The 27,590-nt window shown below is 46.8% G+C and overlaps 1 protein-coding gene across 1 annotated transcript; it reads right to left on the bottom strand.

Moving 5' to 3' along the window:
• Window positions 1-27,508, bottom strand: LOC125950330 (mucin-2). The gene is made up of 7 exons (XM_049678209.1): window positions 27,246-27,508; window positions 17,809-17,936; window positions 3,312-5,076; window positions 2,672-3,234; window positions 1,837-1,891; window positions 1,652-1,756; window positions 1-1,580 (listed from the first exon to the last, which is right to left on the bottom strand). The coding sequence occupies exons 2-7, from the start codon at window positions 17,848-17,850 to the stop codon at window positions 1-3; spliced, it is 4,110 nt and encodes a 1,369-aa protein (XP_049534166.1). The 5' UTR covers window positions 17,851-17,936; window positions 27,246-27,508.
• Window positions 27,509-27,590: the final 82 nt, after the last annotated feature.

Genomic DNA, 27,590 nt, shown 5'->3' with positions numbered 1-27,590 from the left:
TCACGATTCGGGTTCAAATTGATAGCCCTTGATGTTGAGCGTGATGGAGATGATTTCTCTAGTCGATTCACTGTCTAACTCGTTCACTAGGTTGATATCTCGTTTCACCCGCGATTCGATGGTACTGATTTGTGCCGGCGAGTCAACGACGGCAGGATTCGTGTTGCCAGCATCACCGGATACCGTACCAGAATGGTCGCTGACATCAGCTAACGCGTTAATGTCACTAAACGTTTCAGGGCTGAGGTGCCGAGCGAGTCTTGCGTTCGATTCGACCGGAAACGGTGGAAGATAAGTAGCAGGAGGATTAGTACTAGTTGGTCTATAAGGCTGCGGGCAGTTGGGATCCGGCGATCCTGGGTAGCAGGAGGATGGCGTCGTGGAATCGAACGGGCGTGGGCAAGCCGGATCAGGCGATCCCGGGTAGCAAGGCTTGCGTGTCGTTGTCTGAGGCCGAGGTGTAGTTGGGCATCGTAGATCTGTAGACCCTGGATAGCATCGAAGTGGTGGTGTAGTTGTTGGTACTGGTCTCGGAGTGGTTTGTGGGCATCGAGGATCAGTCGATCCTGGATAGCACGACGGTCCTCGAGTAGTGGTCGGCACCGGGCGAGGAGTGGTTTGTGGGCATCGAGGATCAGTCGATCCTGGATAGCACGATGGTCCTCGAGTAGTGGTCGGCACTGGTCGAGGTGTGGTTTGTGGGCATCGAGGATCAGTCGATCCTGGGAAACATCGTAGTGGTGGCTGCGTTGTCGGCACTGGGCGGGGAGTGGTTTGTGGGCATCGAGGATCAGTCGATCCTGGATAGCACGATGGTCCTCGAGTAGTGGTCGGCACCGGGCGAGGTGTGGTTTTTGGGCATCGAGGATCAGTCGATCCTGGATAGCACGATGGTCCTCGAGTAGTCGTCGGCACTGGTCGAGGTGTGGTTTGTGGGCATCGAGGATCAGTCGATCCTGGGAAGCATTGTAGTGGTGGCTGCGTTGTCGGCACTGGTCGAGGAGTAGTTTGTGGGCATCGAGGATCAGTTGATCCTGGATAGCACGACGGTCCTCGAGTAGTGGTCGGCACAGGGCGAGGAGTGGTTTGTGGGCATCGAGGATCAGTTGATCCTGGATAGCACGATGGTCCTCGAGTAGTGGTCGGGACCGGGCGAGGAGTGGTTTGTGGGCATCGAGGATCAGTCGATCCTGGGAAGCATCGTAGTGGTGGCTGCGTTGTCGGCACTGGTCGAGGAGTAGTTTGTGGGCATCGAGGATCAGTTGATCCTGGATAGCACGACGGTCCTCGAGTAGTGGTCGGCACAGGGCGAGGAGTGGTTTGTGGGCATCGAGGATCAGTTGATCCTGGATAGCACGACGGCCCTCGAGTAGTGGTCGGCACTGGGCGAGGAGTGGTCTGTGGGCATCGAGGATCAGTTGATCCTGGATAGCACGACGGTCCTCGAGTAGTGGTCGGCACTGGTCGAGGTGTGGTTTGTGGGCATCGAGGATCAGTTGATCCTGGATAGCACGATGGTCCTCGAGTAGTCGTTGGTATTGGTCGAGGAGTGGTTTGTGGGCAGCGGGGATCGGTTGATCCTGGTGTATTCAAAAAGAAGAATATTTGTTAAGAGTCTTATTTTTTTTTAATTCGTAGCTTTCGTTTTTACCTGGGAAACATGCGGGACGAGCAGTGGTTGTTGGTCTTGGCTGTTCAACTGGTGGTAGATACGTTTCCGAGTCCTGCTTATCAGAACATGTTGGATCGAGCGAACCTTCAACGAATTTTTGTGTTTAGTAAACAATGTGGTAGAAGCACTGAAGAATAGCGCTATTTGGTGGAAGAAACATTTACCTGGATAGCACTTTTCAATAGGACGGGGAGTGGTTTGTGGGCATCGAGGATCAGTCGATCCTGGATAGCATCGTAGTGGTGGCTGCGTTGTCGGCACTGGGCGAGGAGTAGTTTGAGGGCATCGAGGATCAGTTGATCCTGGATAGCACGATGGTCCTCGAGTAGTGGTCGGCACTGGTCGAGGAGTGGTTTGTGGGCATCGAGGATCAGTCGATCCTGGATAGCACGATGGTCCTCGAGTGGTGGTCGGCACTGGTCGAGGTGTGGTTTGTGGGCATCGAGGATCAGTCGATCCTGGATAGCACGATGGTCCTCGAGTAGTGGTCGGCACCGGGCGAGGAGTGGTTTGTGGGCATCGAGGATCAGTCGATCCTGGGAAGCATCGTAGTGGTGGCTGCGTTGTCGGCACTGGGCGAGGAGTAGTTTGTGGGCATCGAGGATCAGTTGATCCTGGATAGCACGACGGTCCTCGAGTAGTGGTCGGCACTGGTCGAGGAGTGGTTTGTGGGCATCGAGGATCAGTCGATCCTGGATAGCACGATGGTCCTCGAGTGGTGGTCGGCACTGGTCGAGGTGTGGTTTGTGGGCATCGAGGATCAGTCGATCCTGGATAGCACGATGGTCCTCGAGTAGTGGTCGGCACCGGGCGAGGAGTGGTTTGTGGGCATCGAGGATCAGTCGATCCTGGGAAGCATCGTAGTGGTGGCTGCGTTGTCGGCACTGGGCGAGGAGTAGTTTGTGGGCATCGAGGATCAGTTGATCCTGGATAGCACGATGGTCCTCGAGTAGTCGTCGGCACTGGTCGAGGAGTGGTTTGTGGGCATCGAGGATCAGTTGATCCTGGATAGCACGATGGTCCTCGAGTAGTGGTCGGCACCGGGCGAGGAGTGGTTTGTGGGCATCGAGGATCAGTCGATCCTGGATAGCACGATGGTCCTCGAGTAGTGGTCGGCACCGGGCGAGGAGTGGTTTGTGGGCATCGAGGATCAGTCGATCCTGGGAAGCATCGTAGTGGTGGCTGCGTTGTCGGCACTGGGCGAGGAGTAGTTTGTGGGCATCGAGGATCAGTTGATCCTGGATAGCACGATGGTCCTCGAGTAGTCGTCGGCACTGGTCGAGGAGTGGTTTGTGGGCATCGAGGATCAGTTGATCCTGGATAGCACGACGGTCCTTGAGTAGTGGTTGGCACTGGGCGAGGAGTGGTTTGTGGGCATCGAGGATCCGTCGATCCTGAGAAGCATTGTAGTGGTGGCTGAGTGGTTGTTGTTGGCCTTGGTGTTGTTGGGCATCGAGGGTCACTAGAACCAGGGTAGCAGTTGGGTTTTTCCACTGGAGGTAGATACGTTGCGATCTCCTTTGGTGCCGGGGTTGGCTGTGGGCAACGTGGATCGGGGGAGCCTGCATGAAACCAAAAATACAGTTTTTTGTAAGTGGGGATGGCTCTTGTTCTAATCTTATATCATATGCCGGCTTACCAGGGTAGCAACGAACAGCGGGAGTTGTTGAAGGTTGAGGCCGCACGAATCCAGGGCATCGCGGGTCGGTGGTCCCGGGTGGGCAACGTAGGACTGGCGTCCGGCAGCGTGGGTCGTTGGATCCAGGGAAACAGTTCAATGCCGTAGTACTTGTCACCGAAGGTACGGTTGGTACAATAGGTGCTCGCGTAGTTACCTGAGCTTGTGGGATTTCAGGCAAAAATATGGCGATCTCTGAGCAGCGAGGATCATCAGATCGCAGCAAACAGTTGGGAACACTATCATCCACCTCTTCTTTTTCGGTTGTAGTTGTCGTGCGTTGTGTGGTGCGTGGTGGTGGTGGTGGACGTGTTGTTGGACGTACACTGGGACGGAAGGTAGTAGGACAGCGGGGATCCGTTGATCCAGGGAAGCATCGGAGAGGTGGTTGCGGGGAAGGAGTCGCTGGAGCGGGAGTTGGTCGTGTGCCTCGAGATCGACAGCGAGGATCGCGTGAACCGCGGGAGCAATCAGGGCGCTGGGTAACGATGACATCGTTGCACCGATCATCAGTTGAGCCTGGTTGACAGATGAATTCCGTGGTTGCAACGGTTGGTGGACGAGTATTTGGAGGACGAGTGCGTCGGGAAGGTGCAGGGGCTGGTGTTGTGTAAGAAGGCGTTGTTTCGATAGGACGTGGAGGCCGGGTACCTCGACGTGGTGGCTGAGACGTTGATTGTGGGAGCTGAGGCGCTAGGGTTGGACGTTGCGTCACCGGAGGACGACGGCCACGCGATGGAACTACTGATGTTTGAGTAGTGGTTGGGATCGGTCTGCCGCGGGTTGGTCCTGTAGGACGGCTTGTACTGGTTTGGACTGCACTGATGAGATTCTCTTCGGCACAAACCTGAGGTCCACAACCACCGCGACAGATCTCAATGTCACACTTTAAGAACACCTGCATGCGATCGGGGAACTTGAAGGCTTTGATGCTATTGTGCACGACAAGCGTGGCCCCCGAACTGCCCGTTTGTGTCGTCTTCTGCCACAAACCAAACAGTTTCTTTTTGCGCGAACAACCATTTTTGTCCGATAGCTGCAGCCTGGCCGTGGTTGGTGCATCGTAGTCGGCACTGTCGAAGGCGTAGCAATCCTTTACCGACACATCGTATTCACCTTTGGCATCGCGAAGATACACCAGCACGCTAAGAGCCTCGCCAATCTTGATGATGCTCGGAATGGGAGAGATGCTTGGGTAGGTTCCACGCTGTATGTCCATCCAACACTCGACACCGCCGGTCGATGTTGGTACATTGACCACCTCTAGCTGATCGACGACGAACGGCTTGAAGATGATCGTATTCTGCTGTTGCTCGCTCTGGCTGCACGAAATACGGCGTGCCGTATCCCAAGCTTCCTGTACGTCCTCATCCGTTTGGATGACGAGAATGTTGTCGACTGAGGCGCACACGGCGCAGGATGGTTTGCTGCCGCAACCATTATATGGTACGGTGAAGGTAAACTGCCTTCCACCCTGGTTCGCTTGTACGTAGCGACACTTGGGATCGTTATGATAGCCCTGACTGTAGATGACCCCACGGAAATCATCTTCGAACTGGACGGTCACGATCATACCACTCTTTTGGTCACACTTGACATCGATCGTTTCGATGTGCGTGTGATCATGCTGCGGTGACCCTCCTTGGCGAAGTACATTTCGGCTGCCGCCTATCGGTGCAAGCGCATTAGCACCATCACCAAACAGTTGCGCCAACGTCAATGTTGTCTAGTGGAGTAAAAACAAAAAAATACAAACATGATCAATGCAATTTCAAGAATCAATTAACTAATGATGATGCTTTCCGAAGGGTTTGAAATGAGGGGTTTATGGAAAAGTTTTCTACCTATCATTTATTTTTAAATCTATTGTGCACTGTCCATAGCTTAATTTTCATTTTTTCTATTCGTTTAATACGTTAGTTCTCGTGCATTAAGTATTGCGAATTGATTGATTTGATTTCTCATGGTTTGATGGTAATAAACTGTACATCCATGCAACTGTATCCCTCTCCCTGGACATTCTTTCGCACAGATACGTGCATTCCCAAAGTAGATGAGTAGAGCTGCTGAATTCGAGTAAATGAAATTCCCTTCCAGACAAGCTACCAAGTAAGCAGGGAGTTAATCTTCACCGAAAAACTACCCTAGTTCTGGTGAGTTACCACAAATTTCCACACAAAACTTCCGTTTCGTGATGCCATCGGAACGGATGCCATGCGTAATTGGACCGCCTTATTCGGAAAGCGTGTTCAACTGAGGCTGTCTTGGCCCTTCTAGCATTACTATGCTGACGGTCTATTTGTGTGGAATTGCAAAAATGCCATAGCATCTGTCGGAGGCCAGTTCTGTGAGTGAAATTGTTCACTGATTGGAACATCGTGTCTGCAGAGTGTGACGATGCTCCGAAGCGAATAGCAAATTGTTTGGGATTGGGTTGGGTGAAAGTGTTCTATCCAGTGAAAACGATTCAACGAAAGGCAAGAAACTATATCTTAGAGGTGCGTTACTGAGCCGAGCAGCCCACGCACATCGCAGATGCTCGTCATGCCGAACGTGTCGTAAAGTTCAGTAGCATCTTTACCCCCAAGACAGGTAATAGTTCGCGAAAGGAAGAAAACATTCAAGTCAACTGACGTGTACAAAGTCATCCATCAGGGTAGCATCTAGGAGGCCTGATTCTTCTTTCCATCGGAGTTCATCATAACAATAGAGTAGCGGAACGAGAGCAACCAGCGCCGTAGCAGAAGTAATAGCAGTAGTAGGTGAGACTCGGTCGTCATCAAGGATATGCGATACGGCACGTTTGCGTTTTGGTGTCCGCTTCTGCATTCAGACTTCCGCTCGAACGAGCACTTGGAAGGCGGGATGAGGGTTGACTAGAGTATTGCCAGGATGCTTGGAAAAGGTAAAAAGGGAGAAACAAATTACATTCTTTGCGTGGTTTCACTTTTCACTGAAGCAAAGCTATACATTTGTCGCCGTTGTCCGTCGCGCTGAGAAAAGGAAAGGCTCAAGGTGAAAAGTCACAGCAAGACGGTCGCATCCGTGTACGGAGGCTTGTCAGTGTTGATGATAATGGTAAGCATAACCTTTTTACTACCGTGCTGTGTTGCCCGCTTCCTGAATGGTGGTGCACATGCTGGATGAAATTTGGCCTTCACTGTGTGCACAGTTGAGTGAGCAAAATCAATAGTAGAAGGACAGCTTCCCTGATAGGTCGCGGAATGCGGACCACGTGTTTGGGTACTTTAGCTGCTAGCACTAGCCGCTGCTGCGATTTGCCCTTTTTATGATCGATAATGTTTGATGTTCCTATAGCGGGGGATAGGACCATATTTTTGCTAGAAATTTATTATTTCTTTTATTGATAGATTTCATTTGAAAACTCAAACTGCACCGCGACTTCCTCACCTTGACCCATGGCATGGCATGCTACCTATAGGTCGAAAGGATTCGTTTTGAAGAAGTAAACCAATTCCTTTTGTCGATTCGAAGAAAACGAATCACTATATAGCAAAGATAGGTGGTGTGTTGTGTTGTTTAATCGCTCCATCCGACTGATTGTTTTAATTAGTTCACTGATGGCACAGGTACTAGAACACTCTGGTATGGAAGAGCACAAAAAGGATTGTACTAAGTGCTTTCGTTGCACTCCAATGATCATTAATAACCCACCACATCCACTGTTCGGGAAACTTTGGTTACCATCGTATTACTTGGAACTAAAGTCAGTCGCCAGTGCGGAAAGTAATGTTTTCTCATTTTCTATCCTTCCATTGTGCGATAATGGAAATGCTTCTGTTTCAGCGAGGAAAAGAAGGCCAAATTCTCTTCAAACCTCTTTCAAAAAGGTACCATGCGGTTCGGTACGAATAATAAATAAATAGCCGAACAATTGCTCGGCTGGTAAAGGAGAAGGATGGTAAATTAAATTTCGCTTCACTTCCTTCCTTTAAACTGGCTATACTGTAACCAGAGATACGGTTGTACCTCATTGTTTCTTAACTGACAATCCTTTCGCCTTTTTTTCTTTGGAGGTTGTTGGTTGTTGGTTGTTGTTACTAGAGAGTGCTTGGAAGTGTGATACGTAAATGAATTATATGATTTTTATTTTCTCTTGCCTTCGGATCGTCCATTAAGGAAAAGGTGGTCCCTCATTGTATTGATCTGAATAAAAGAACTGGAACGATTTAACCCGAATCCTTCTTCTTTGCGTAGAAATGCGGAATTTGTTTGGTGAGCGAAATGTGCTTAACTCCATCATTATCACCATTTTTAGGTTTCTAGGGCGATTGATTATTGTGTAGAAAGTACTTATAGAAATCGAATTTTACAGAAAGGATCTTTTGCCGTTTAACCTTGTTGTAAAGATTTTTTTGTTTTTAATGGGTTATAATTCTCAACATTTTCTCCCTTAACACGCTGATCAACTCTTGAATCGCCAGAACCAAAAAGTCCAATCCCACAACAGGGGATTTGTTTAATTAAATAACTTGCTACGATTTAGACCGGCTCTAACGCCAACAACGTTACACTACTGGTCTATGGTGAGGAAAAACAATTTAAACTTCAGTTCCTGGATTTGACCTATCTCCCATCAGTTACTATTTCACATAAACGATGGATGAAAACCAACGGCTGAAGGAAGTTAATTCGGTTTAGTCGGGATTCCGACGGGTACACCGAACAGACCGCATCCGTGTTTTATGTTTGACGCCTCTCTGTTGCGCCGTGAATGGCATAGGAAATATCGAATTGATAACATGATAGTAAACTATTCGCCTGAATATTGCAACGGCAATGTTGACAATATGCAGTGAAGGTGTGTTTTATTGTGTTTTCTTTAGTGTATGTGTATACAATATAATTAGGTTTAGACAGCAAAACTCCATTATATTTATTGTAGTTACTGTCAGACTTGTTTCCAGGAACAATTCAATGCTGATTTGCGACAATTCGAACGATTTATGTTTTAACAAAAAAAAATGCAAACCGTGAAAGTTTTTGCAAACATATGCGAATGATTTACCCGTTTACCGTGTTGCAACGGCGAATGATGGATTGTGGTTTGTACAATTAAAACTAATTTCAAACAATGTTCCGAACAAGGTTGAAGGTTTTGATTAAATTTCGCTCACTGCCTCGAGAAATAGCTTGAAGGAGACAGCCATCGGAATCCGTCAAACAACAATTATGTTTGGAATGTACTATGGATCTACCTTTCGTTAGATGTTAATGACTTTTCAATTAGGAAAAACCGTATCAGGGATATCCTAGGAAAAGCTCCAAAAATTTCGACCAGTATAAACGTTTTAATGAAATATTCATGACGAATTTTGAAGTGTAAATTAGAGCATGATAAGCTCATCTTTAGTTTGACTTGAATGATTTACTTGTTACTTGAATGATTAAATTCCCTGATTGATTTCAACAATTACAATCAACCGATAGAATATTAAAATCTATACTTAATCCATCATTTACTGATGAATTCCACTGAACTCGGTGTGATGTTCGAATGATATTATTGTGATTTGCGGGGGGTGTTTACGGACCTCCATTACCGGAAGCACCAACACCCAGGAAAAGCATAGTCCATCGCAGCATCGCAGCCAACCGTTACTGTTTACCTGTTTGGATTGGTAATGTTTGTCATCAGCAAGAAGCATCGAGTAAACAGACAACCGGTGGTGTGATGCACACCCAACTGTTACCACCGGTCAGGTCAGAGCGCAGATCCGTCGTTCCATACGTAATCCGTTTCCATTTCAACGGATACATCATCGGAGCCCGTTCGAATGGCTAGTCCGTAAGCAAAGCTCTGTTTGACACTGGGCTGTGGTTCATTCATTTCGGCACCAGAGATTATGTTATTGGTAAGAGGTTGCTTACGGTCTGCAGACCCTGCGCGGTAGCTGTGGTCGAGGAGATCGGTATTTTGGCAATTTTAAGCGCGAGTATGCAAATTAATGGATTTTGCGGGCGAGCTGTTGCCGTGATGACGATCGCGATGTGATCCGTAGAGATGGCACCAACCCCTCTCCGCCTCAAACCCTCACAAGGTCGATGGTGGTGTTTGGTGGGATTTGGTGTTTGATGAAGTGAATTTTGTCATCGAAGGCAGTCACATGTCGGTGTCGGCCACGGGGGGAACCTGTTATTTACATGGCGCAAGGGAGGAATTAGTAATCGATAACGAGACGCTACGCGGATATTTCTGGTCCGTTTTCAAGGCCAACATATTTTAACTTTTTCGTGTTGGACATTGCGGAAATAGACATTGCCAAATTGTTGTTTGTGGATTCTATTAATATGTTATCCATTTGCTTGATGCTAACGAAGGATGAATAGAGATTTTTGATTGGGAATGTGCGTTCGCGAAATGGTGAAATTTGTTAGAAAAATTTGTTTCCAATCATTTGTGTCATCCATTCCAGCCATTAGCCGTTGAACGCTCATGGCCCGACATCACAACTTCGACAACGCATCAAGCGTATCTGACGTACGCCCGTCGTGTGCCATTTCACAACATTACACGGTGGGAACTGGTGCTGACCTGTGTAGCGATCGCGATTGTAAGATGTAAATGCGGATTATCGGCGAAGATCAAGACGTCCTCAAAATGGGTTTCAGTCCGTCAGTGGATAGGCATCGCACCTGGTCGCATCTTTTCGCCTTCTCTTTTATCTCACTGGCCGTTCGCCAATGCGTGTAAAGGTGGCCCAGATGAAGTGAATGGTCCCTGGTAAGCTCTGAAATGGATTATGCGCGACTGAATTTATGAATGACCCGAGCCCGAGCTTAGCCTTTGCAGCAACATAAGTAGATAACGTAATGCGTTCTGTTATCTTGTTAGACTTGCCTGGCTGGCTACCTTGAAACGCAAAAAAAACATTAGAAGGTGTCTCTTAGGAAGGGTCTTCTTCATTGCTTTAAGCTAGAAGTCAAGTGTCAATCTGTTAACGGCAAGCAAGGGCCAACCATAAGAGAAGACGAGTAATATTGCTGCACTTGAGGCGTCATACATGGGAATCGCAAAAGGTGAAGTCGCCATGAACATATGAAAAGGTCACGCGTCAATAGGTTCATAGAGACAATTTCAAGCCTCAAGCCATCTCCTAATATGCAACCGATGCAGGGAGCTTGCAGGGTTTTGTGGTAATTCTTATGATAATAGAAGACGATTTTGGAATGATTGCTTAAGGTGTTATGTTGAGATAAACAGACAGATTGGCACATACTGACGCTCTTTTACAACCATTATGGATGAGCTACTTGTAATCGATTCCAATAAGTTGTGCTACACCCATAACGTTTGCAAAGGTGGCAAGGTCGCGGAACCGTGAATTGGAATTTCAATAATAAACACCTGTGGCGACATGACACCGACAATCACGACCAAGCTGAGGGTCATGTCCTTCTCGACTTATCCTGGCGTGCGTATACCACGGTAAATCTGTGAAACTGGTGGCCCTCAATCAGCAGTGATCACGTTAGCTGTGACACTCACTCATATCCACAATCTAGAGCCATCGTAGTGCAGTGAGCTGGCGTGAATATGATCAAACAAGAATGGTAACTATAGAAACACACTACACAATATTTCACTTGATGTTGTTACTGTTGTTGCCTTGATCAGTAGCAACATTTCGTAGTTGTATCTGATTTTTTATTTAACTAATTGACACATTATTATTTCTCTCATATAATGTCTTTTGACAATTGCTATGATGATTATTATGATTAAATTTTATGATTGATTCAATAAATCAATCATTAATATTTGAGGAGTTGGGGTAATAAAAGTGTGTTTTCGTGTAGCTACGTCGAAAATAGTATTTTAAATAAATAACAATCGTTCACGTCTGGTGGAGATAATGAGGATGAACTTAACAGTTAATTGTACCTTACGCCCCTAAAAACTCAAATCTCCTTTAACATATCGACCATCTGCGTTGCATAAATTAATCGGTAAAACCGGGTTTCAGAAGTGAGCAAACATACTTTGCCGATCGGCAAATTGCTTTAAACCTACCGAAGCCTCTTGCCGGGTGACATAACATCGAATGGACCATCCAATTGCTGGGCGACCTTGACTGCGCTCTCGGCGGCTTGTTGGACCTCGTCTGCTGTTTTAATGTTCAATTTTTCATCCCATCCATGCAGATACTAAGGATCGAACAGTATCGAAAGCCGAAAGCTAGCAGGTTCGAATGTGCTTCGTCTCGCCTAAGGCGGATTAACGATTCGACCTTTCGTCGATTAATCATTAACAACGATTTTGACGTCAACTAGCGAGGCTTTGACTTGGTTGACTGAGTGTGAAATAAGCACGATGCAGCTGGCTGCACCACAGGATGCGTAAGACTAGCTGACTGAAGTCAACAGAAGACTAACGCTGAAATGTGGGCAGTCTTTCTGGTTTGATCATGTAGGTTACCACCAGCAGGAGATCTGTAAAAATATCTAATCCTTTAGACCTATGCACCCATGTACATGAGCGGTTCATTCTAATCCAACCTAACAAAATAGACATCCCTTTCAGACTTAGGTTGGGATATCACTCATGGATCGACGGCAAATTTATCGTTCATTGTGCACACATGGCCAGACAGTTGATTGACAATGTCAAAAATTACGGGTTTAGGTTGCCTTGCTGATTGACTTATTGAGATGAGAAGTGCATGCCGAATCGAACTCATCTTTGACCAATCGAAAGGTTACCGTTTGGAGAATGAACATCGCGTATCGCGGAGAGCAACATGATGCGAGGGTCTGGAGTTAATAGTACGCAACATAATTACTGTCTCCGGTTAATGGAGTTTCGATTTGTTTGATGCTCCAGCAAATGCCATTTTTGCAGCACACGGTGCAGGCCAAATGTCACATTGCGTTCGGAGCGATGGGTTTGAATCGGACTGTTTCGATTGCACTTCGTCATCCTATTGTGTCATCGATCTAGGTACGCGAAAGAGAAAGGGCATGTCAATGTTTTGGTGTTAGCAAGAGCAGTTGTGCAACGTACGAGTCATGCGTGTAATCGTTTGCATGGGACAGTCAATGACCTATGATTTGATTTAAGCAACTAAAACGTTAAATTTTAGTAAAGGACAATTACAAAAAAAAATAATTAGACGAGACAAATGCAGTGAAAGGAGACCGTACACGTACAGTCTACTGTGGGGTTCCCGGCAGATTTATTTGAAAAAATGTCTTCGCCAGCCAACCACCGTATGCGTCATGCTGGTGCGAATTTTTAATATTTCGCTAAAACATGCAAAAAATAATTAGTATCCACTTATCCATTCCACACGTTTGCTTACTCTCGACCCCACGGTTTACTGGGTTTATTACGTAAATTTATTCCGAAAGTGGGTTAAGCCTGCTGTCCATCTTTTTGTGTAACAAAGTAATGCAAAATATGTGTTGCTGGTGTTGAGAAATGTTTAGTAACAGCTCGGTCAAATCCTGTGTTCCATTACAACCATTCCACGAAGGTCGCTTATCGTAGATAGAAATGGTACTGATAGAAACGACAGCTTCAAACGAATTTTGAGGTAGAGTAAATTGATCGATGGAGCATAAGGAAGGTACCATTTATCAAATCATCATCGAACGAACCGGTACTCGTCTGAAGGATATACGGCTGCACCTTAGTCTTATCTGACATTATGACCTTTCTAAGAATAAAGACGAGAGTCGGCTGGCGGTTGGCCTCCCGTCATCAGGATCAGCGAACCGATTGGAGAGACATAAGGCGAGAAATTGATTGATGACCCATCGGGGGGGAAACTCGTTTGCCCAAAAGATATGACCAAGGTATTGTATTATATATTTAGCCATAACAGTCAATGGTCGCAGGCATCCTCCTTGCCAACCTGTTGCTTAAAACCGTACAGTCGTGCTGCGCAATCCGGATGACGCGTCAGCAGCGTGCGTCGTTGATGTTGCACACGAGACGAGCATTCATGAAATGACGCGAATGCTTTTTCGTTTCGTTCATTCGGTAGGCTGGTAGATCCGCTGGGAACAAGCGTGAAATGCGACAAGCGAGACAAGCGTGGAAAAGGACATCCTGATCGGGCGGAAATTCCGTGGCTGAATCAGATTATATAAAATTCGGAGATAGTATATGTGACATCTTCTTTAGTAGCTGTAACTAGAATTACATGCCATCCGTGAATCCGTGAATATTCAAATGACAGTTCCAGTAAAGTAGGCCATGCACCTGTTGTGTGAAAACGTAGATAAGACATGACAGGAATGACAGCAGCTAACAACGAGATAAACATTGTTAAATGTAAAACTAACCCATTTCAACATCTGGAATGGGATTCTGGGTCAATCGGGATGTTACAATACGCGGCTATCGCCGCATCAATTCGTTGACGTTGTATTGCATCCACGCTCTTCGAATTCGTGTCATCCCTACGTTAGATAAGACTGCCCCAAAACTGGTCTCAAGGGCAGCAGCAAGGGCTCTATGGATTGCTGGTCAAGTGGTTCGACTGGTCCAGTCGCAACATTGGATAACCGAGAGACAGAAACACCCGTGCACGGGGTGCACGTGGTTGTTCACGCAATTCGTTCCGATCACTAGTCAAAGCGACTAGACATAGCCACAGGTACACGGATTCGTTGACTCGTGCCGGCAAACGAAGGATGGAGGAGCTATTTTATCCCCAAACCGGTCACATGTTAAAATATGCAAACCAACCATCCGCTCCCTTGTCACGCATGAGTCAACGTTCCCATTTTGTTGATCGTGTGCGTGGGGTTCCGAGATCATCATCGCGAGACGCAGCATGAGCCACGCACCATCTTCTGCGCGGCCGCCGCGTCGTTTGGGTGGAGTCTCGGACATGTGCGTGAGAATTTGCATAAAAACATATCGTGCCATTCGTTAAAACTTTTCAAGGTCTAAACCCTCACCCCCCGAAAGATGATTGCCTGCAAATCATCAGCCGGTGCTTTGAACCAACCACTTTGTCTTCTATTCACTGCTGGCCACCATCTCCGGACCCTAGCAGCACGAATTTTACCATAGATGAGCAGTGGGCTTGAGTGAGGTCCTACGCCGCACCGGACGATCGGATGGATTTGTTTGCCCAGCACCCATCCGGTTGACCTTTAGTGGATGGTGGATTGAAAAATAATTTTTATCGTCACCGTCGTCTTCACCCGATCGGCGGCACGCGGTTTATGACGGTATGTGTCTTCTTCAGCAGGCACCAAGGCTAATGATGGCGATAAATGACAAACTGTGCCTGCTGTAAAACTATTTTCAGTCTAGTATCGCCCATGGCGTGTAGTGGAAACTGCTGTGGAAAGGACAAATGTCTTCGTATACTTAGCAATGCGTATTAGCGCGTCGCTAGATCCGCCCAGAACTCGCTTGGGTGAGGTCACACCTTCGGTTAGATTGTCTTCCATGCTGCTAGCTTCTCTTGCTGCTATCATAATCGTGCGTTTTGCTCGAGAGAATCTAATCGATTAGCATTTTTCCGCCAAAATGGCTTTTTGCGTGCCTCGTGCTCATGTCACTGTCCTCGAGCGGGCACTTATTGACGAGACGTAACGGTCTTATCGAGCAGCACCAGAAGTATCGCTTAGGATGTCGCTTAGGATAATCCTAACATTTACAACATTTGCTGTCTAAAACCGCTACCATGAAGCTTAGGTAAATGTTTCTTCCATGATCAACTCTTCACGATCATGTGGTTATTTGTTTTGAGAATGAATTCTGATGGTGTGACAATGAATGCGACGAAATTAATGTATCTTTAATAATGCCACAGCGGTGCAAGCGTGTGAATAATCCTTCTCTTAGTTGGGATTGACAAACGACGGGTTCAACCCAGTTGATGTGCACTAATGCTGATTGAGGTGGTACCAAGGGTCTCACAAACTTTAATCCAAACATCAAATACATTAGCTCGAGCGGTTCTCACACCTTTCGTGCGGTTCGTAGCGAAGTCAGATTAATCAGCGCATTTACTGTGGACAAGCGGATAAGTGGCGAACTTTAATCAACAAACCATTAGTCGGACAGACTGTTTCTTATGGCCACTGGCCACTGGCTTCTCTAGGGGCTCTCGAAAATTATGCTCGTTAGGTTTGGCTGGGGGTCAGCACCGAGCAGCGTCGATCGGTCGCGCTGGCCTTGAGGGAGTCCATGTGGGAAAAAAGGGGAGAAAGAAGATCGAAGACCCAACACGAATGTCGAAAAATGATGGAGCAAAGCCCCAATGTCCGATGCCCCGGTGACCCAATGATGAGGAGCTGCATGATGCTGACCAGAGCGTCGTTCGCGCCGGGGGCTATTTCGAATCGCAGCGCGTCGCGATGCGCGATGCTGTGGCGCACTTATGTAACCCCCGGTAAGGTCGCTTTTGTGCTTCTCTGTGGTGGGTATTTTTAGTTTTTTGAAGATGTCCCGTTGGTCGGCGGGGGTAATAAATACTTTTGTGTTTGATGTCTCAACACGCGTGCATCTTCGGCGGCAACCTACGGCATTATTACCATTTACATTTCACTTTCGTCTTTCACTTTCGATTGGTACGAGAAGCCGGATTACCGAAATCGTATCGCCTGATCATTCTCGTCGTTGTAGTGGAGAGGATCGATAAAAGAGGTTTTTCATCCGGCACTGTTCCGTACCGTACGCTCAGACCAACGACGCCCTCGTGGAGTCCCCTTTGACCCGGGTCTCGTCTGTGTTCGATCGCTTCGCGCGAAAAGATAGCTATCGCCCTACGCAAAGAGGAGTACGATGATGCGCAAACCGCGTATATGATGCAATCAGCCCCGAATGGGTGGTTTGTGGTGTCTGGCGTCTTGAACTGGAAGTTGAATTTCAATTGAACGTGTCCGTGGGGCGTGGTGTGAAGATCGAGTCGAGCTTTCTTCTCTCGTCTTGTCAGGCCGGCTCAAGAGGCTCCCACAACAACTCGTAGCGGTCGCGGACCTCGTGACACCCCTCCCGGAGGATGATTTGGTAATTCACCAATTACGGTCGAAGGTGACAAACAGGTTGTGCCGTCGAGGCCACCTCTTTCGCATCTCTTCTATTTCTTTTTTTCTGTTTGACTTTCCTGTTAAACAAGCGGCGACATAATAATAACAATCGGATCATGATTGATAGTGCATGCGTAGCGACGTTGTTAAAAGAGTATCTGAATAGTCTGCTGAATAGTCCTTCAGCACATGCAGTTCACTTCCACATCCAAACCTAACAATGATGGTTGGAGTATTTACACATCAGTAAACAAGATTGTTTGAATTCCAAACATACAGTTTCCATGTGATCTTTGGCGGCATTCTTCTGCAATCAGTCAGCTAACGTCCTTCGCATAAGCGAAGCTTCGCGCGATATCGAAGAGTTTTTTTTTAACCTAATTTGAATATTCAAAAATCACATCTAAAATTTGTATTAGTATTGTGAACACCACCACATTCCATCCAATTTAAGCTATCATGTGAACACTACCAACCTCGAAAGGGAGGGACGTTTTATTCCGGTTTTTTTGTGTTTAGGGCCGTCCATAAAAGGTTCAAATGTATTCATCCAACTGAGGCCAGTAGAAGGGGTTCGTTTCATAGCAAAACATGCTTTAAGGCTTCATGTTTCTTCTTTGATACATATTTTTTAGTTGCCATGGCTAGATAAAGCAGAGTCATGGTTCAGCGATTTGAGCGCATTGGCTCTCTTCATCGTTCCCTCTTTATTCCTAATTGAAATCAATCCCGAAAGTTCGATTATTTTGGATGAAGAGAGAAAGCAAATTTAAGATACAATTGAATTATTCAAATTCATCTGTTTCACACTCTGCCTGCCTAGAATGGCATCGTTCTAGGTCGGCAAATGGTCACAGCACAGATCAGGCGTGGAATATGATCTGGTTTCCGAGAATCAGAAATCGAATTACTACACCCCCTCTTCACGAGCCACAATTTGCTTCGATTTTGATAGCCAGCCAAAACCTCCCCTCCACCCGTAGATCGCGTTTCACTCCAAGCGGTCACTGAAGCGAATTATCAACCTAGACCGACCACACCTCGATTTCGATTTCTTTTAATGAAAACCATCGCTAGACTGGCCAGTGGATGATTTTGGAAAAATTTGCATACCAGAATAGATTAGCATAAACTGAGGGATAGATACTGAGTGATAGGCACGGGGGCCAATGGTCTGCGTCTTGGGGGCTACTACGCTTTTATCGGTCCCAAAAGTGCGTGCTGCTTTAGCTGGTTGCGGGTTGCTGCGATCGATTTGCGTCAGCCAGGATGCCAGCCTTTCACACCCGGTACGGTATGCAAATGATGTCCCAGACCGCCCTTTAGGGATGGTTGTTCCAATATTAAAAAATGGTCACCATTGTTGGCCAGTGAAATGAGATGAATTGTTGGGGGGAAAACAGCATCCTTTTTGGGATGAGGTTTTGGAAACCGTACTCACCTGGAGAAGCAGAAGGAATCCGATCGCTCGGAAGCCCAACATTTCTGTGCGCTTCGAATTCCGAGAAGGTAATGACGATGACCGGTTTAGATGTCTTTTTGTTCCACGTGAGTCATGAAGCAGGGAATCTGGAATTGAAGATGAAGTTACACAATGAAACAGCTGACAGATAGAACAAGTGATAGCTGTGTAGCTACTACTCATAGGCATTCTTTTAAAACTGGACAGAGGACATTATACCATATCCATACACACTGAAAGGTTAGATCCGGGTGTCGACGGGGTGTAAAGTGTGCATTGAATGGAGGCTAATTAAATTATTCTTATGCTAACTCCACTTCAACGATCGCACACCGGGTTTGGCAAAGATCTAGGTAGGGTGTGAAAGGGAAACCGGTCCATCGCGGTCAGCAGCGTGGCAATCTAATGTTCATTAACGTCTTCTACCGCCGATATCTTGACATGCGGCATGAGGCCGATCAGCTGAGCTAGCCAACCGTGACGCACCGCAGGCGAGGATTCACCAGTACCTCTTTGCTTATTAATTGAAGCCGTTATTTACTTGACATTTAGGTTGGGTGCTCCTCGAAGATGAGATGTGATTACCTCTCCCTTCTACCGGACAGCTATCAGATCACTACGAGCTGTCCGGCGGACTTATCTTCACTTTAACCACGCGATGACCAACCTTTGGTCTTTCTAACCGTGATTCAAAGGCTTGCCAAGGAGTGTGAGTCGTGAGTGATGCATTTTGATCGGTGTTAGATCGGGCCACTTGAAATCGCACCTCACGCTCTACCGCGACCGGCTCGGCTGGGTGATGCGAGATACATCTTCTGCACTTCAAGAGCCTGCAAGGGATTGACTTTTGTGATTTGTGACCAAGCGTTTAGCCCCCTTGAGAGTCATTACATTGCAAATTGTTTTGCCATCTGAGAGAAAATCGCAAGGAAAAGATTATTCTGCATCTTATGGCTGTTGGTACTGGTTAAGCTAATGAACACAGCAGATCGTTAGTAAATATTACGGTAATAGTTATGAAAACATACTCCTGCAATGGTAAAATAAAAGCTTCAGTCGTAGAAACTAAATGTAGCATTTTGGCAAATTAAATAAATGAATAACCTGTTTTCCTACTCATCAGAGAAGGCGGTTTATTTAGATGCCATATTTAGAAGAAGGACTGCTCCGTTACGATGCGGCTTATCATAAAACTCTTATCATAAAAGCTACTCTCCACACTTTTAAATGCTGCTTCTTGCTTTTAATCATCATAGCACTCTGCCAATCACGTCGTGTACAGTGGGAGCATATTAAAAAAACCAACCAAACATGGCTACCAACGGACAGTTTCATAAACTGTTGAGGGAACGATTCGGATCCAAATACCGCCAAATGATGATTTTTATTTTATGTTTATGCTGTTTTAAGCTCCACGGCCCAAATGGGCACACCGGTACCAGTTGATCTCAACTAATCAGCATCGCACGCACACTCTGTTATCGACCAACTGGTACGCCAACCAGCATGGGACCACATCATACGTTGCAAAAAGTTGAATGGTTTATGACAAAGTTCATTGATTGCAGTACGAGCCTTGGATTATTGCTGTGTATTTCTGCTGCTGATGCTTCGGTGGGACACTTTTATCATTTTGGCCAGCGATGCTCGCCATAAACGGTGTCCGGATACAATGCGAACCACCATCAGCTGAAGTAGCGAGTATCGTTGATTTCGGAGTGTTACTGTTTGGTCGTAAAGACATCTCATATGAATAACAGTAACATTTACGTGACGCTGAGCGCACGATGAGTATTGTATGCTGTTTCCACACGGAGAGAGTGTAGCCACTCAGTGGTTTAATAGCAATGGCTCCAATTACAGATTAGGATTCCCTTAAACGGGTCAACTTTACACGTAACAGTGAAGTGAATGTATCTCGACAACCTTAACATACCTTCCTGAGCCTCCGAGAGCGTTGAGTGTGGACATGAATTAGAAAGATGGGACTCTACATTGTAGCGCCGCGTCCTTGAACACTCGAACCGCATTTACCGCTGCTACGAGCTGGCGACTAATCAAACGAGTCGGAACGACCTCATACACATCTGGTAGGCAATAATAGCAACAGCAGCAGCAGCAGAAGCGCCAGAAGCATCAGGTGTAGCTAGCGTTCGTAACGCATCTTTTAATTGCGTTGAACTTTGGCTTTTTTGCTCCCGCGACCGAGGAGGAACCTGTTCCTTGGTTCGCTAGGTGAATCTGTGCGCGCGGTGAATAATCGGCACCACAACATGCTTGTTTTATGGCCACTTCAACGAAGAGACACTCGCCAACAGCGCTGCTTGAAGTCCTCGAGACAGAAGAAGACCTAAGGGTGTCTCCACCCAGCCTACGCAACCTAACCTGTCATCGGGTGCGTCACGTGAACGGCGAGTTTACCGGGCCTACTAGTACGATCGAACGCGGATTCGCTCCGTCAGGATCGACTGGTCGCCTGTAACCATCCGTAGAAGCCGTTTGAAGACAAGAGCCAAGCGGTTCATCTTGACACCCGCTGGTGATGACCTTTTTTGGGCTAGCTACGGAACTGGATGAGCCGACCGGCCTCTGGTAATTCCGTGCTCCCTAAGCTCTTCAAATCGACAATAACTCAGGCACACTAACGCCAACCTGCCCCCCATGCGTATTTCAATGGCCCCGTTGTTAAACTGCGCTTCCAACCACTCTAATTGCTCGACACGCCAAGTGCTAGAAAACAAACTGATAGAGCCATAACTTTTGAAAGAGTAAATTTAGTACAATGGAGATTTACGGCGCATTGAGCCACTGTTTATGGGCGCTGGATGTCAAGGAGGTAGTCACTACAGTTACAGACTAAAGGATAGCTGATGATGCTGCAGGGACTGGTCGGCTTCTCGGGTGACCTGGGAGACACACCTACCCCTCTTTGCCCTCTTGATGCCTGTGGGCCATTTGCTTATCCTCGCTTACGCTTTTGGACGTACGCAACGGAAGAACGGCTCCATGTCCGGTTAACTGAATCCGATTTCCATGGGTTTATGGCTTTAAGGATAACAATGGATTTCCATGCTACACGCAAGCAACGTCGTAAGCGAACGATTGGTTGAGGAGCTCCAATCAATTAGGAGTTGCGTTTATACCAGAATAGATGTTATCTAAACTATTCCCAAGCAACAGGAAGTGTTGAAATACTTTCTGCTTTAAAGCGAATTCCTTTTTGTCACCTTTTGCCACATTACACTAAGCTTGTAGAAAGACGGTTATCGAAAGCTAGCCACTAGCGGTGGAGAGGTAAATGCTGCGGGCCGCAAACATTATGCTATACGATTCTGCTCTAAACTGGAGTGGCGAGGAAAGAATTTCGCACGAATGTAAACCATCCTGCTCAGTGGGATGCGCGTTTCCGTACGTTGGCGAGCAGTTTATGAATGTACATTATTTATGCTTATTTTCCCGTCTCCAGCGCTCGCTAGAGAGCATTTCTGTGGAAGGGGAAATTTTGCATTTTCCGGCTGCTTCGGAACGAAATGGTTTGGTCGGTTGTCGAAGGATTGGGCAACGATACAGCAGCTGTTGAAATCGTTGCTGTGGTTTTCGGTTGATGATTTTTGTGGATTTGCGTTGAGAAAACAACTTGTTTGTGCGTTAAAGCAGCCATGTCGATGTTAAAGAGCTTGTAATTCTCACAGAGCGAAAGAACGCATCACCATCCAAAGCGGCTTGTTTTGCCAATACATGCCGTAACTTGTAGTGAAAATTCAATAGCTTCCCTTTTAAACCATTAGAAGCGTTATAAAAAACAGGAATTAATACATAATGGGATACCTTCCATGTCTGCTCATCGTCAAAAGCAGATAAAAAATGGTTCGAACAAAGAATTTGAAAATGCTAAAAAAAATGACCCAACTCGGCGGGACACAGGAAGTGTAGCGGCCCCAAAACACACTGGCGAATGAGCTTTAACCATGATGAAGCTTTGATAAAAGTTGTGCATTTCCAAGTGGATGGTATTTGCTGTTTCCTTAAGGCCACGGTGGTCTGCCCCGGGGCTAAACACGACCACGGACCCCATGCGCGATTACACAACATCGCGGATATGTGTGCCGGTGGTGGTGATGGAAGTTTTTGCAAAAAAAATCCCAAAATAAGTACTATCTACGGCATTACATCGGAGGCAGGACACCAAGCTGACGGTCGCTAATGTGCGGGAGGGAATGTGTGTGCGAGGATATGCCCGTTTGCTAAGGCAGAGATCCGTAGAAAAGTTTTGTGTCACGTATTCGCGGTTGTTTCGTGTGCTGACTTCGTGAACACGCATACGTAGACGCATACTGTATTACCACCATTTGAAGGTTCGCGGTTAAAGCACGTGGAGACTGTTAATGGGGAAAGTTAAAACGTAGGCATCGATCAAAGCGACCGGTAGCAAAATGAAGGCATTAATCAAAATATCAATATCTGGCGAGTGTGTGCGTCCAAAAGGATATCGAGCAAATGTGCGGGATCAGAAGGATTTCGCGAGAGACATTTCCAGTGAAAGCAAGACACACCAAAGTAGGCCATTCCATCACCCAACCCTTCACTACAAACGAGACCGCATTTCCGCGGCACGCATTTTTTAATAAAGCTCAGCGGAAAATGGCTGCAATTTGGTAACAGTTTTCGGTGACGACTAGATTTCCATGCACGTTCAACGTACCGTAGGGTCGAATTTAAGAAGCTTCCGTTTTCTCGATGCTTCAGTCAAAGTAATCATGCTGTAGGCGTGCTGGAATGTGCTAGGCCTAGGGCTTCGGGTAGCCCCGGTGGTTGTTGCTGGTTGAGATTTGCAAAAGCAAATCCCATTTTACCTGTACGGCTGAGTGAATGCGGCGCAGTGAAGATGTGGGTTGCTGTCATGGTGTGCCAGGAAATTACCATTTTCATCGCGCTCGCGGTACGAGATTGACTGAATTTATGGAGCCCGCACATTAAAGCGAGCGGAAAACTGTCAGCAAGAATCGCGTCGTGTTACAACGCTGGGTTGAGAAGGATGAAAAAGCATTTCCGAGGAAGAAAGCAGTCACACCCTCACTCTAAATTTCCCACCCGCAGCCTGCAGTCCGCAGTCCGCAGCCCGATCGTGCGAAAGACGTTCAATTAATTATGTTTCTTCTCACCACCGATGCCCGAAGGCGTTGGGAATCCCTTTTGCTTATTTAAGCGGATCCTCACTCCTTCAAACCAGGTGCTTGTCAGTGATGTGCGTGCTTGTAGGGCGGCCTTTTTTGGGGCTCGCGACGCGTGCGAGGCTGACGACAGGTGGTTTATTATTAGCCAGCATACTTTGCCTCGGGGACACTTTGGGTTCATGAAATGAGCTACAGCAGCCACCGTCGCCAAGCGGTGGTTCCCAAGGAGCGGGAAGGAAGCTCGGCAATTTATTGTCGCGTGTGTAATCGTTTTCTACTCAAACGTATAGTGGTGAACGGCGTATGAAGAAGGTGGCACAACTCTGATGAAAAGTGAATTTGTCTTCCGAACGCAAGCATAGCTCGAGGCACCAGGACGTCGGAGGTGTGAATTTAATCTTCTTAGCTATCATTAACCTTTAGAATGTTTACAGAGACACACGCACAGTTGTGGTATGTGCCTTTCCGCCTCTTATTACCTCGTACTTGGTTCAACTGGTTGAATAGTTAATCACCTCGGAACATAATTAATATATACTTGGAGAACGGCATTACACCCGGATGTTGATGCTTCGTCTTTCGACTTTATTTAATAGGAAATAGAAGACTAACTAAAGTGACCATTGATAAGGAGTTGAAACGTGTTGAGTGACAGAAAATGCTCTATTATGACACGTGCATTCAACTGGTATGTAGGTCATGCAGACACGCTTTCATTATTTACTGTACATTACATCAGCTGATGGAGCTGAGCAATCGATTCGCGGTCGATTTGGGTGTAATCTCTGCCATCGAGGGTTTGATATGCAGCTCCCTCCACTTAACACCACGGTGTAAATGAAGCTGGAGCGTAAAGCTTGAACGAAATGTTTGTTTGTTCCCGACAAGATCTCCCTAGACGGTGACGCGTGCGTCGATGTTTGTGTGTGTGTGTGTGTGTTTCTTCTTCTTTTGCTATGCTTACAAGTCACACAAGTCGCCTCAAAACCCCTGATGCTTATGCTTCGAAAACCGAAAGTAAACAGTTGATCTTCTTGGGATTGGTTCGGAATGTTAGCTGTGGCAGCTTTATTGCTCTTTTATCTAACACACGAGCCAAATCCAACAACCAACACCCCCCCCCCCCCTCCCCCATCATCCCACACGACTGAAGCTAGTTACTGTTGAGCTTACAGTAGATTTAACTAACAGAAAGTAAAGCAAAAAATCCCTAATCCTCCCGCACATAACTTGCCGCATAGTACAAAAAAAAGAATCTTTTCGCCAGTTTCTTCGTATGCCTGGTGAGGGAATGTGAACCGTCTATCTATACTCTCCTTCAGGCACGTACCAGAGAGCGTGTGCGGGTTCAGGTGACTCCCAACGAGCAGCGTGACCCCCGCGGGAGCTACGAGTGGATTTATTGGCTTACGGAAGAGGCCCGTCGGTTGTCGTGGTTGTTCGTCTTGCGTGTCGGGTCTCGAAGTATTCGTCTCCGTCACCGCTAATGATGGCCACGTCTCGTCCCCCATCCCGTGCTGGTGGCGGGGAACAAACTTTGGGATGGGACACGCCCGTCTAGTCCCGTCCGGTGGTGGATTAGATAATATGTCGTAATGTTTGGTTTCGTTCGGCGATCGAACCGAGCTGTCAGTTCGAGCGGAAGGTCTCCGGCTACTATTGACCCCATTTTCAGTCCCACCTTCGCCAGCAGCATCCAGCATAAGATGCTGTTCCCTAATAGTGGAGCAAATTTATGATTAAAGCAAATAAATATCGGGGTATGCATTAGAGATAGAGTGGTAGATCACGACACAGCCAAGATGCAGCTTGGCTTATCAAATAGCGGTTTACGATATCCCCTCGGAGCACATATAAGAAAGTTTCGCTGGAGTACTGCTCGTAAAGGAAAACTTTTTTGTTCACTTTTCTTGGCCAGACGACGCTAGACGACCAGAACAAACATTTCCTCAATCGATACGCGGAAAACAGTAGTTTTTCTTGACTGCCGGCTTTTCAGGAAGACCCTTTTTATCGATTGATACGTGTGGTGATGATTGATTATAAGTGTGAATTATGACACGCATGCATAAGTGCATGTGTTGCCAATAAACCGAAACGACGACGATGACGACGTAACGAGGCATTTCACTCGATATCAGCCCGCGAACAGAGAGTGATTGACGTTTGACCGATTCGGCAGACAAGGGTGGCAAGCAGATCATGAACCCTTCTCGACTGATGGCCCGTGGTCAGCGCGCTGGTTTGCATGAGTGAGGGATGACGCGTTGACCAACGGACTAGACAGCCGTCTGGCCGTCGGATCGCATTTAGTTAATAGTTGGTTCGCTTGGATCGTTCCGCGCACCCCAGCAACCATGCCTTCACAACTACCTCGCGTTCGACGGTGTGCAGAGAGGCGTGTGTGAGTTTGTGTTTGTTGATAGTGTCTCGTGTCGTCTTCTTCCGTGGCCAGTAAAGGGAGAAGTGATGATGGTACCGAGCAACAGTGTTAAGCGATGTGTGGCGCTTCTATGGTGCAATAGTGATTGCACTGCCGGCAATCGATAGTGTTGACGATGGCGTTTCGGTGGCTGGATTGCATAAAACGGGAAGAAACATTTTTTTTGCAATTTAATGCCCAAATGGTTCTTATGATGATGACATGATGGGGCCACAAACTGTTGATTGGATGGACCATCACCGCCAGAAGGGACGTCTGCATTGTTTCTGCCCGTCACTCGGTGATGACAAGGGCGAAGAGTGAGGCGTACATCGAATATACATTTTATTCAAAACCCACAAGCGTCTCGAAATGGTTTTTGGTATAATTAGATCACCACGCCAGGACAACCATTAGCAGCGATGCTTCCGTGCGTCGAAGTTCCTAATCACTGATCCCGATAATCAGTTGGGATATGCGTGTCTGGTGAGCAAATATAGACCATCCTAATCATCCTAATAATAATGATTGAATGCTATGTTGGCAGACCAGAGGTTGAGCTGCTGTTGCTGCTGCTGCGGCTGCGGTTGGTTGGTTCATTAAATTAGGGCAAAACCCATCGTAAGACGTGAGCGTGATGCAGATGGACTCATTTTGGGGGAAAGACCAACTTTTCGCGGATGCTGTCATTCCAGATTCTTCCAAACCAACGAACACGGACGGCCACACTCGATATGACTGTGTAAAAGTAACTTCTATAGCCGCCGGACATACGCAACGTATGGTTGCACGGTACGTGATGTCGGTCGAGACAGTTATAAAGCCGACCGTCGGACTCCTTGGGGGACACTTTGGCTTGGTGTCACCCAAATGACCTATTCCCGCTGCTTCCGGATCTCCCGGAGTCGACCAAATCAAAGCATCCTTAGATCATTCCTTTGTAGACCTGGTTCAGAGTAATTAACAAATGAGGCTAGTTCCTTTGCGCAGTCTGATAAGCGGTGGGAGTTTTGGCTTCGAGTCCTTGGGCTACAGAACTTACGATGAGTTCTACTTTAAAGAATGCCTCGACGATTCGAAGGAAGTATCGCAATAAACGATAGATATGCAGACCAAACGAACCATAGAATTGAATACATTAAAGCATCTTCAAGGATGGTTGACCGTTAACTTACTAGTCAAGTTGTTTTTTGCAATGTTGTGTTCAAGCAAATGATTCTGCCTGTTGGTCGAAGGCTGGATTTCAAAATACTGAGCCAGAGGAGGGATAACATAGAATGCTCTCCTTCGAGACAAATCGCAAAACAAGCATTTTCTCGCAGGTATTTTCCCTTCAACTCCTCTATTATTTGATCTCGACTCGTTGTGTTTGCCTAGTGAAAACTGAGCACGAGCACTCCATACGCATAGAAGATTCAGGGTAACGTAGTGAAAACATTACCTTAACTCGAGCCACTTTGACGATTTACAGGGAATCGCATTTGCAAAGCGGATGGTTTCCTGTTTCCGATTCTATTCGTTCCATGCGCCAGTAAATTGTCGGATGTACCACTGATTGAGGAAAACGGATCTTTTCACCCCGGAACGGTACAAAAATTCGAAATTGCGTTAGCAAATGACTAGAGATCTATATAAGGTACACGTGATTCATTGAATTTTCCGTTGGCAGCCGATGTTTCAAAAACGGATATTAGTACCCAGTGTATACTAGCTAAATGATTTCACTGTGAGGATGTCTACTTCCTTTCATCAGTGAATGGTTTGGGACAAATCGATTGTAGGCATTATAAAGCAATAATTACATACAGCAAACTGCTTACCTCCTGATTGAACAATTCCCAAACCAATATTCAGGAAACTACTAGTTCTTCACCGAATTCCAATGCTCGTGGTTGTATTCACTGTTTGCGCAGTCACGACACTTCCCTGTGAGTCACTCGTAAATCGTCCTTGGAGAATAGTCCAACACCGGAGTCCTTTCCTTTACACACACACACTCATATGCACATAATCCCGATTTGATGTCCTCGTGATCGCTACGTTTGGTGTGCCGTCCGCACGATCAGCTCGGTATGTGCCAACTAAGCCTGCGCCAACGTGCGGACATAGCTTAAATACTTTCATCGGTGGCCGGTCACCAACCAGAGGAGGGGGCGCACGTCTTG

The sequence above is a fragment of the Anopheles darlingi genome, chromosome 2 (genome assembly GCF_943734745.1).
Source record: "Anopheles darlingi chromosome 2, idAnoDarlMG_H_01, whole genome shotgun sequence".
NCBI lineage: Eukaryota > Metazoa > Arthropoda > Insecta > Diptera > Culicidae > Anopheles > Anopheles darlingi.
The sequence above is the reverse complement of the archived record's forward strand: the minus strand, read 5'-3'. Positions and strand labels throughout refer to the sequence as shown.